This window comes from Symphalangus syndactylus, chromosome 8 (genome assembly GCF_028878055.3).
Source record: "Symphalangus syndactylus isolate Jambi chromosome 8, NHGRI_mSymSyn1-v2.1_pri, whole genome shotgun sequence".
NCBI lineage: Eukaryota > Metazoa > Chordata > Mammalia > Primates > Hylobatidae > Symphalangus > Symphalangus syndactylus.
The window spans coordinates 118,036,366-118,048,714 of record NC_072430.2 but is presented as its reverse complement, the minus strand read 5'-3'; the positions used below and the strand labels follow the sequence as shown (position 1 = coordinate 118,048,714).

General features: G+C 33.3%; 1 protein-coding gene across 7 annotated transcripts in view; it reads right to left on the bottom strand.

The window, feature by feature from the left end:
- The window catches only part of SPAG16 (sperm associated antigen 16), a 1,161,742-nt gene that overhangs the window by 945,344 nt on the left and 204,049 nt on the right, over positions 1-12,349 (bottom strand). For all 7 annotated transcript variants that reach the window (XM_063645681.1, XM_055290509.2, XM_055290510.2 and 4 more), the window contains one exon: positions 300-427. In XM_063645681.1, coding sequence (XP_063501751.1) covers positions 300-427 — 128 coding nt within the window. The remainder of the gene's footprint in view (positions 1-299; positions 428-12,349) is intronic.

Here is a 12,349-nt window from a genome sequence, read left to right as displayed (position 1 = left end):
AGTTGCTGAGATCCTATCTTTAGAATAATCCTAGAAACTTCTCTAAAAACGATTTGTGCATTTTTACTCCAACCTCTATAATAAAATACACAATAGTGCACTTAGTCTGTGCTGCCACCAAGTGCTTAAACCAATTACTTTTAAGATTCTTACAGCTGCTATAAGCAGATTCACTGCTATGAGTAGCAATTTTGAAAGGCTAAAAGCAAAACATTTCAACCATGAATGGCTGTAAGAGCATAAAATTTTGACATGAAAATAAAATCTCAAAAGTATTAATAAAACATAAAAAATCCTACCAGCTCACTGGAAGTTCATGGAGTCTAAAAATGTTTTTCAGCTTGTAGTCAAATTTTGCTGGAGAAAGATTTTCTTTAGAAACATTCAGGTTTGGATTTGGTTGCATATCTATGGGAAATTCTGAATCCTAGAGAAAAAAATTAAACAAGAGCTCTGCGTTAAATATCAAAATCACTGCACATGTTGATATTCTGATTTAATATTTAAATTACAACATAAACATTATAATTATATTTGCCCAGAATTTACATGAAGTCCTTCATTTCCAATTTTAGTTTTGAGAAAATATTTAAAAAGATAAAATTTTAAATAAGGCACATATCAATTTATATAACCAATTTCAATTCTAAGCCTCATGTTACATGTTAAAAATTACTTGAAAATACTCCCTATTTGAATTTCAATGAAGCACAATATAGCATTGTCATATATTATTGGTTAATTGTCTTTTTTTAAATAAGCTTTCCAGGCCCAACAGTAATGTCAGCAGTCGAAAGTCTATAATTCTTATGCCCCTTTTGTCCCCTATAAATGGCCGACTAAAAACACTTCCATTGGGTAACAAAGTTAACATTTGCTAATTGATTGATTATTATTTTCTTTTTAAACCTAAGGACACAGGACTAATTTAAAAACACTTACTGAAAATAAACCACTTCTATTAATCCTGTCAAATCACATATATTAGAATCCACATCTGTCATTTCTTGGTCACCTCCCTCTCCACCAAGCAAACTATAGCTACAGATCAAAGAGCATTTTCAGTCCATGAGAAAGTTGTCCTTCCTCAGTGGAAAAAAGACATCCTACAAATCAGCACTCAACACATAATGAAGGATAGATTAATTGCTTAACTGTACTCAAAAAAAGAAGTTATGAATCCCCTTACAGCTAATTCTTTAAAAGTGCTCTGAGAGAAGGCTCATATCATGAATTTTTGCACCCATTTACTTATTCAAAAATTATTTATTCAACCAACTCATCTGACAAAGGGCTAATATCCACAATCTACAATGAACTCAAACAAATTTACAAGAAAAAAACAAACAACCCCATCAAAAAGTGGGCAAAGGACATGAACAGACACTTCTCAAAAGAAGACATTTATGCAGCCAAAAAACACATGAAGAAATGCTCATCATCACTGGCCATCAGAGAAATGCAAATCAAAACCACAATGAGATACCATCTCACACCAGTTAGAATGGCGATCATTAAGAAGTCAGGAAACAACAGGTGCTGGAGAGGATGTGGAGAAATAGGAACACTTTTACACTGCTGGTGGGACTGTAAACTAGTTCAATCATTGTGGAAGTCAGTGTGGCGATTCCTCAGAGATCTAGAACTAGAAATACCATTTGACCCAGCCATCCCATTACTGGGTACATACCCAAAGGATTATAAATCATGCTGCTATAAAGACACATGCACACGTATGTTTATTGCAGCAATATTCACAATAGCAAAGACTTGGAACCAACCCAAATGTCCAACAACAATAGACTGGATTAAGAAAATGTGGCACATATACACCATGAAATACTATGCAGCCATAAAAAATGATGATTTCATGTCCTTTGTAGGGACATAGATGGAACTGGAAACCATCATTCACAGCAAACTATCGCAAGGACAAAAAAACAAACACCACATGTTCTCACTCATAGGTGGGAATTGAACAATGAGAACACACGGACACAGGAAGGGGAGCATCACACACCAGGGCCTGTTGTGGGGTGGAGGGAGGGGGGAGGGATAGCATTAGGAGATATACCTAATATTAAACGACGAGTTAATGGGTGCAGCACACCAACATGGCACATGTATACATATGTAGCAAACCTGCACGCTGTGCACATGTACCCTAAAACTTAAAGTATAATAATAATAAAATTTAAAAAAAATTATTTATCTCAAACATTATTTTAGGCATGAAAAATGTTTTTCTTTTGTATTTTTTTTTTCGTTTTTGAAACGGAGTCTCGCTTTGTTGCCCAGGATGGATTGCAGTGGTGGGATCTTGGCTCACTGCAACCTCCACCCTTCCAGATTCAGGCGATTCCCGTGCCTCAGCCTCCCGCATAGCTGGGACTACAGGTGCGTGCCACCACACCTGGCTAATTTTTTGTATTTTTAGTAGACAGATTTCACCATATTGGCCAGGCTGGTCTCAAACTCCTGACCTCAGGTGATCCACCCACCTTGCCCTCCCAAAGTGGTGGGATTACAGGCATGAGCACTGCCTCTGGCCTGAAATAATATATTTCTAATTAACAAAGTAGTACATATTCATATAGAAATTTTGTGTTTCATAATACTACAAAAACTTAAAAGCTAGCTTAGTCTCACCACTCAGATATAATTACTATTAACACTGTGGTTTAATTACTTAATTTTTTTCCATCTTTCTCTCTCAATTTTTACAAAATTGGAACTACGCTCTATTATCTTCTCTCGGTTTTCATTTATCATTGCTGCACTTTCACATCATTTAGTCTGTTTTGAAGGAATGATGAATGCCACATTTTACTTATTCAGTGATTTTTGTCTCTCTTACAGTTATCAATGTTATGAACAGAGTTTTTGGTCTATAAATCTGCACTTCACTAAGTACTTCCTTAAAGCATAGTACTAGAAGTATAAATAATTCAAATAGAAGAAATATTTGAGAAAAACATGATACCTTTTCACAGACTGCTTTTTAGAAAAGCTGTACCAATTATACTGCTGCCAGTCATGTAGTACTGTGTGCAATTCACCATGTCTTTGCTAATGGCATATACACACACATGTGCATACACACATGTACTTAAAACAATCCATTCTTTCAATAGTTATTTCCTTTGAATAATATTTATTATTGAGTGTCAATTTTATGACAGGCACCAGTTTCAGTTCTTATATCACTAAACAAAATAGACAAAATTCTCTCCCTTATGGAGCTTACATTCTAAAAGAAGTGACACCTAGGACAATATAAATAATGAACATATATACTATATTATATCTATAAAATAAAAAGCCTATGGAAAAAATTATTGCCAATTCTTATATAATTAAGTTAAACATTTTTATATTTGTTATTTCTTTGCTTTACTTCATTTTTTCTGAATTGCATATTTATGCTGATTGCCTATTTTTCTATTGTTTTGCTGGTATTTTATTTTAATGATGATGCTTGGGCTGGAAATAGGGGAAGGGTAAATTACTATGTTAGAAAATATAGCAAGATGGATCCAAATCCAGTCTTATATAGTTGTTTGAACTGCATGAAAATATCTGAACCCATAAAGACAGCAATTTTTATAAGCATTGTTAAACTAATAATCATAGAAAGAGCTATTTAATAAGACCTAATCAACTAGGTCCTGCTGCCTACTTAGTAGAGCTAATAAAATAGTAAAATATAATGATAACTGAACAACTATTTAAAAAAGTATTTACATCAAGAGCAGCAAAACCCTAGTAAAAACAATCTAATCTAAGCATAGATTCACTTGCAGAGGTAAACATTAGATTTCTTATATCACCCAGCCTATATGCTGAAATATTTCAGGAGACAATGGCCAATACATGGGTAGGCAGGATCAGTGAGGTAAATGTGAGATACATAAATGAGGACAATGTGTACAGGATAGAAGAGGTAAAATATTAAATTTATTAATATTTTAATAAATTAAATAAATTATAAATTATTAAATTTATAAATATTTTAAATGACTAAATTTAAATTTATTAATATTATTAATTATTATAACTAATTATTATATAATAATTAAAATATTATGAAAATTATTATTCCAAGCAAAAAAACCATAACCTTTTTTTGTATTGACAAGATACAATTGGAAGACAAAGCTAAGCTCTCAGCAGTGTGCTTTAATAGTTCGCTGGTCTTAACTAAAAGGGCACACTGAACTCACTAGGCAGCTTTTTAAAAAAATACCAGTATCACTGAGTCACACCCCAAATAAATTAAATAATAATTTGAGAGTAAGGCTCTGGCACTCGTGTTTATTTTGAAGCTTTCCATGTGAAATAAAAGTCACGGTTAAAATGATGGCTTTCCTTAGCAACTCAGCTCCACCACATATGAGTGTGAACTTAGGCAAGCTATTTAACAAGCTTTCAAAATATATATATATATATATTTCTGTCTGTAAAATGCAACCCAAAACATACCTGTCTTAAACGCTGCATGAAGATTGAGATAATCTCTGCAAAGCAGTCATCACATTAGTCACCTAACATGTTCATTAAATTCTTATAAATAAATATTTATATTGCTGTTTTTATTATTTCTGCAACTAGTGGCACATTAATTTCAGCTGGATAGCAAATTCATCAAGAATTGTTTAATACTCCACTTATTATGAAATAATTCTATATTAATCAAATTATAAGTTTAATATACTCCTGGGATATTGATTGAAGCAGACTTGATTTTGACATAATCTTACTGAATCCCAGTTTCATAACCAGTTAACGGCTGGCTACCTATATATGTCCCAGTACCAGTAATAAAAGAAGTTATTGCTTTATGGGCCAGTTGGAATTAAATATAGTCTTACATTTAAAAAAATGGAAGACCTGTGCTTGGCCTCTTTCACTTAACATAATAACTTTCAGTTCCATCCATGTTGCAGCAAATGACAGGATTTCATTCTTTTTTATGGCCGAATAATATTCCATTGTATATATACCACATTTTCTTTTTTCACTCACCCATTCATGGGCACTTAGGTTGATTCCATATTTCAGCTATTATGAATAGTGCTGCAATAAACATGAGAATGCAGACATCTCTTCATTATATTAAGTGAAATACGCCAAGCACAGAAATACAAATATTGCATGTTCTCACTCATATGTGGAAGCTAAAAAAGTGGATCTAAGAAGATAGAGAATAGATTGGTGGTTACTGGAGGCCGAAAAGATCAGTGGAGAAGGAAGGATGACGAGAGGTTGAAAAATGGGTACAAATACATAGTTTCACAGAAGAAATAAGACCTAGTGTTCTGTAGATCAGTAGGGTGACTCCAGTTTACAATAATCTATTGTATATTTCAAAATAGCTAGAAGAGAATAATTCAAATATTTATAACATAAAGAAAAGACAAACATTTAAGGTGATGGGTACCTCAATTATACTGATGTGAACTTTACAAATTATATGAGTTATCACATGTACCCTGAAAATAATTAAAAATAATAAAATATTTTAAATTTCAAAGACCCAATGGGTACCTCTTTCTTAACTTGAGTAATACATCAGTTAGGCATCCCATGGGAAGCCAAGCTATCTACTGGGCCTCTTTCCCCATGAGTCCCTTGGGTACCCAGGTTTCCCCCAGACCCTAGATCTGTGCCACTCAACAGAGGTCTGCTTCCCAATCTTGTTAATTGCTGTTCATTGAACTAACATTCACAGGAATTGCCCCAAACAATTTTTAAGTGGAAGTGAAAAATTATTCAATCAGGCATTCTGTCAACATTTGAGTATCTACTCTATTTCAGGCACTATGTTAATTACTAGGTCACAAATATAAGTAGAATACATTGCTTCCACTCCAAGGATTCACAGTCCTGTGAAGGATACAGCATAAATGAAAAAAAAAAAATACATCACTGAAAAAAGCTAGAGTAGAAATATGCAAAAGATAATAAGCAAATAAGCAATAAAACTGTTGGAAAAGAGGAGATGAAATTATCATTAATTACAGATATTATGATTACACTGATAGATGATTAGATAGATAAGCCAACAGGAAAAAGAAACTAAAGGGACCATATTACTATGACTGATTACATCTGACAAATTATAAAATTAGTAAGTTTCGCTAGTATGCAATGAATTAATTAACAGAAGATATAAAAGAAAAATATTGTCTGGGTGCAGTGGCTCATGCCTGTAATCCTAACATTTTGGTAGGCCGAAGCAGGTGGATTGCTTGAGCTCAGGAGTTCGAGACCAGCCTGGGCAATGTGGTGAAACCCATCTCTACAAAAAATACAAAAATTAGCCAGGCATTGTGTCTCCCACCTGTACTCCCAGCTACTTGGGGGGCTGAGACAGAGGATCGCTTGAGCCCAGGAGGCGAAGGTTGCAGTGAGCCAGGATTGCACCACTGCACTCCAGCCTGAATGGACAGAATGAGACACTGTCTCAAAAAAAAAAAAAAAAAAAAAGAAAGGAAAGAAAAATATTCCACTAACTCTAACTCTAACAGCAATCACATAAAAATACCGACTAGAACACTAACAAGAAATGTGTTAAGCCTAAAGAAAGAAACTACACTTTATTCAGAGATATAAAGCAAGGTCTTACTAGTATAGATAGTCCATGGACTCAGAAAGTCTGCTGATAAACTTCTGAAGAAGTTCGATTTAAATATTCAATTCAAGTGAAAATATCAATGTGAATCTGGGAGCAAGCTTATCTCTTGCAGTACCTAGTGTTGCTTACACTGATCAATACTATTGGGAAATTATAATTAATCACTGACCATTTAAATTAATTTTTAAAAGTTAAAAGATATTTTAAGATACAAATTTTTTAAATAAACACCCTATTAAAACAGATTTTACATGGCTTTTCTTTCCTTGTCTTAATTTCCCATGTGGAGAGGAATTTACCAAAAAATGGAGATGTTTTGCTTAGGCTTCTGTGCCCTCATTATTTCATTCATCACTCAAATGGCCCATTACCCACTGACAACCTTCACACATCACTACCTAGGAGTGACTGACAGCTGACATTATTAGCAAGACTTGATTGAGCTAATTAACATTCACAATCTAAGTCTGAAAATACAAATGGGTCAGGAAAAGTCTTTCTTACTCATATATTTATTCAATTACTTGACCTTTATGTTTGTTTTCATTTCTTGGGCTTTAGACTGTAGGGAGAAGGATTATATTTGCAAAATGATGTTTCCCAAATGTACTTAAATATTTTTAATTTAGTACTCCTCAAGTATCTAATTAGTCTTTAAAGTTTCTATTCTAGATGTTTATATAAAACAAAATAGTTTTAATATATTTTAAATTTATCCCTGAAACTTTCTTAACTTTGACTCATGTAAGATAAGGCTGAAGCCATAAAACGAAAAAAAAAGGATGTACAACCATAAACATTCTGTTAGACACTTCACAGCATCATTATTTTAACATTATATTTCTAGACTAAACTTCTTATTTGTGTCATAAACTAACAGAACAGAAATAAATGATCTACTTGATTTAAAAACATAGGAAATGATTAGATTTATGATTTCTTAGTATGCACAGTATTTTGCATAGAAGCAGTTATTTTAAGAAACACTTTTAGAATACAATTAAAGGCTAACCCACAAAAATTGATATGCTTAGAAAATATTTAGCCTCTAAAGTAAGTGCATATTTTTACTATGTTGAATAATAATGACTATTACTTTAAAACAAACTCCCGTTAGTCAATTTCAACAGTTCTCCCAAAAGCAATCCTCTGACCAGGGCATCAACATTATCAGGGGACTTACTTGCAAAGCAAATTCTTAAACCCCTTCCCAAACTTACTAAATCAGAGTCTCTGTGAATGGGGCCCAAAAATCTGTTTTCAGTGAGCTTTCCAGGTGATTCTGAGGCTTGCTAAAGTTTGAGAATCCATCTGATCAACAAACCATCTTTCAAAATTTAGCAATCAGTTAAAAGATTTATAAAGCCTATCTGTAAGCATTACTATAATAGGTTCAATATATATATACCATGTAAATTTGTACAGGTGCTTTCATACACTGCTGGTAATAATGCAAACTTTCTAGAAAGAAATTTGGCAATATGTATCAATTATATTAAATAATGACCAAACACCTTCCATAAGTAAGTCCCGTTCTAAAAACGTACTCTGAGAAAATATTCAGACCAATTTGCTAAGATCTACATACAAAGTTTTCTATGCATCATTATTTATTATAGTGAAGGGCTAGAAACACCTAAATTTCAAATAAAGGGTGTTTAATTTGATCGAACCATAGAACGTCATGCATCCAGATGATGAAACATTATTTAGTTATTAATAATAATATTCATGAAGAATACGGACATAGGAACGTGTCCACTTAATATAAATGATATATGTATATTTACACATATATATGTGCAACTAAAATAAAGTGTGTCCAAATATTAATAGTAACTAACTTCATATCCTTTTTATATTATAATATTTTGTATTCATTCATTTCTGCATATTCAAATTTTTCTATAAGGAATTAATATTACTTTTAACACAGAAAATCATGGAATTAAATATGTATATAATCTATAAATATCATATTTAAAAGAATATAAGCAAATTAACTTAATGGCTTGTCTATTTAATATTCTATTTCCTCTAGCATAAATGGGCTTTGCCACCTTATTAACAATCTGGTTCCTGGACACATAATTCTACACTCTAATCAGAACCGTGATTCACAAAGCCTTTTTCTCATCTATTACCAGACTCTGTGTCAGGGAGTAATCAGATATTTCAAATTGCATGTTCCACTGATGGTTTATAATTACCTAAGAAGAACATAATTATACCTAAACCTAAATCTCGGTTTATTAGTTAATAAAAATGAACATACAAATTAGAAGAATATTATACCATTTGATTTTATAAACCTCCTCCTTCCTACTAAGTAAGAAAATGCTTATAATCTGACTACTGTCAAAACCCAGCACATGGCACTGATTTTTGCTGCTGACATTTCCTTAAACTGAGACAAATTCAGCATCGGGATGTTTAGTAGTTTTAGAGTTATTTACAAATGTCAGTTCTGTGCCTTCTTGTACCTAGGTGTGGCCATGTGATATACCTGATGAAAGAAATGTGAGCAAAAGCAACATGAGAGCAAGCCTGAAGTGCCAGCATGTGTTTGGCCACCCATTTGTGCCCTTCATCTGATAATATGAAAGTATGGGGCACTCCCATCCAGCCTGTGCTCCTCGGTGATTATGATGCGTGAAGCTCCCTTGCACAATGTAGTGCAAGAGAGATATGTTTTGCTGTTTTAATCCACTGAGATATTTGAATTGGGTTTTTGTGCAGACACCAAAATTTCAAGTTTTAGATAAGATTATACATACCGAGAAAAAGTTTAGGGAAATCTCATTTTCTCTTCTCATTACCAAGTCAAGATATCCTATTACTGTCTGTAATTCCCAATTATAATATGTATTTCAGTGATGTTCTGATGCTTCCTTCATTTACAAAAATTACTGCAATGGCAACCTTAATAAACTTGTGTCATAAAGCAAAGAATGAAGTCTATGACCTTCTCTTGCACAGACCTTTTCTGAGAAATGGGAATAATGATCCAATTCATTTGTGTTCCTTTTAATAAAATTTCCCTTTGAGGAATGCAAGAAATATTCTGTTCACCATGCACAGTGCCAGAGGGCAGCCAGCCGGCATAGTTCCTATTACTGGCACAAAGAGGACACACCTGGGTTACCTATCCCTCTATTTCTTTGGAAGCCATCCTGGTTGCTCCCATAATCCCCAGGAGCTTAAACAGAGGCTAAACAAAATTGAAGCAGGATTCAGGAGGTCAGGGGGCACTTACATAGTATCTAGTTATTGCTTATGAGTAGCTACTAAAATACAGGTGTTTATTTTGCTGATGGTTTTAAGTCAAGTCAGTTCACAGTTGTGACAAATGGTTATAACAACTTTTAAAACCTTATTAAAAACAAAAAATGTAAGCAATTAATTGAAAGATGACAAAAGTCAATGAATTGGACATTTATCAATAAAAACGTATTCTGTTAAGGTTTAGAAAGTAAGGCAGTTTCTCTACTAGCAGTTTACTTTGAAAGTGAATGGAGACTTTCTAAACTTTTATTAATTCCTCTTACCTAGCAGCATGTAACCTAAAATTGATAGAAGTGGAAATTTCAATGACTTTTAGATTATATCTCTCTCAATATAATTTTTATTTAAAATAAACAATTCTGTAATTTCTACAAAACAGAGACCAAGAATAAGCCTTATAAAGGTTAAATTTGCCTGAAGATGTATCTGACCAACTAGAAATTGCTGAATTGAATGGCTTGTCATGTTGCGTTCACTGCCTGATATATTCTTTAGTTGGCAGGCTTCCAAAATGAAGAATAAGCACGCATTTTTGTAATTGAAATTGCAATACAGCTCAGCTATCTTATCCTGACTTTAATGCTAACAGGTTAATAATTACAATTTAATAAAAATTATTTCTAAGTTATTCAATTTTTCTTTTTGGTAAGCTTGTTATGTAACAATAAAAACATCTGAAAGGGTCAGTTATATGTTATATGTAAAATAATCCTAGACAGTAAATTATAACTTTTGTTTAACACTATGATAATCACATAAAAGTGTTGCAAACCTAAAAATATTCAAAGGGAGAGTGTACAAAATAGAGACAGGTAGCCAAAAGCATATGGAGTTTCAGAAAAGTGTGTGCCATATGATGACACAAGTGATCACTTCTGTCAATACTGGGTGCTGAAGTAGTGCTAGACAATGCTTTACACAAAAGTCAATTAAGATCTTTTTGTGTGTGTGTGTGTGTGTTTACTAGTGTATTTCAGGCAATTGGAATAATGCTTGATAAATTAGGACTATCAATAAATATTTGTTTGAAAATGGTGACCTTGTTTCTAACAGATTTACTAAATTAAGAATTCATAGATTCACCTATTTCAGGTATGGTATTACTCTGAGTAAATGTCAAAGATTTTCTGATTAGTTTTGTGGATAGAAAGTATGGATGATATTGACATCTCTTCTCTGCTTTAACCTGCTTCCATTCCTCAAAGGCAAGGCAAAACTTTGCTGTAGCAAGGCTAACTTATTTGCATTATTGGCTAAGGGGATATGCCTAATAGTACCGTCCCAACCAGTTCTTTAGTTGGCAGGCTTCCAAAATGAAGAATAAGCATGCATTTTTGTAATTATGCATGCTTCCATACTTCTTATCTTTGAATTTTAAGTAATGTTGCAGTTATGACTATTTAGAGCAGAGGTCAGACATTCAAAAGCCAGGCATCAGAAAAATAATTCAAATGAATGAATTAGGTGGACATATGAAGAGATACATTCTACATGTTTCACACAGATCACCTCGACATGGAAACATGCTGTCCCCCTTGTTTCAATAAACATATAACTTTCTTGATCTTTCTTTATCCCATGTTACCCCCTTTTGATACAGATATGAGTACTAGACATAGTTTTCCTCTTTACTGTAGAAAAAAGAATAAATATGAAGATAAATGCCAGTGCAGATAAGGCTCAGCACTGGGAAGACAAGTGTGGTGGTGATGGCTGTAGAGGACTGAGGAATGCATGCATGTCTTGCCTAAAGCACCTGTTGCCTCTCAGTTCCAACAAATGGTTGGGGATGTAGGAATGTAAGCCCGATGTTAACAGATAGTGCTTTCTTTTCAAAAGGAGCCATATATTTGGGGTTTTCGTTGAGTCATTCAACAAATATTTATTGATAGTCCTAATTTATCAAGCATTATTCCAATTGCCTGAAATACACTAGTAAACACACACACACACACACACACACAAACAAAAAGATCTCAATCCTCATGTAGCTTATAATATATTGAGGAGACAGAAAATAAATAATAAACATATACAAGTATATCACATAAAATGTTAGATTAAAAATGCAGTAGAAAGAAAGAAAAAGCAGTGTAAGAGAGACTGGAAGTACATGGGGAGAATTTTGTGGGGCATGATGTATGAAATTATACATGTGGCAATCTGGCGAGGCCTCATAGAGAAGGTGACATTCGATTAAAGACTAAGACAGTGATAGAGTTGACCACGATGATATTTAGAAGAACATTCCTGGCATAGGAAAAAGCCAGTTCAAAGTCCAGAATTTAAGAGTAAATGTGGCATTTTACAAAAAAAAAAGGAGGCCCGTGTGGCCGGAGAAGAAAAAGAGAAAAGAATATATGCTTAGGTGAACTAGAATAAATTTTGAATGCTGACAGTAAATTTTTATTTAATTATTTAACCCTG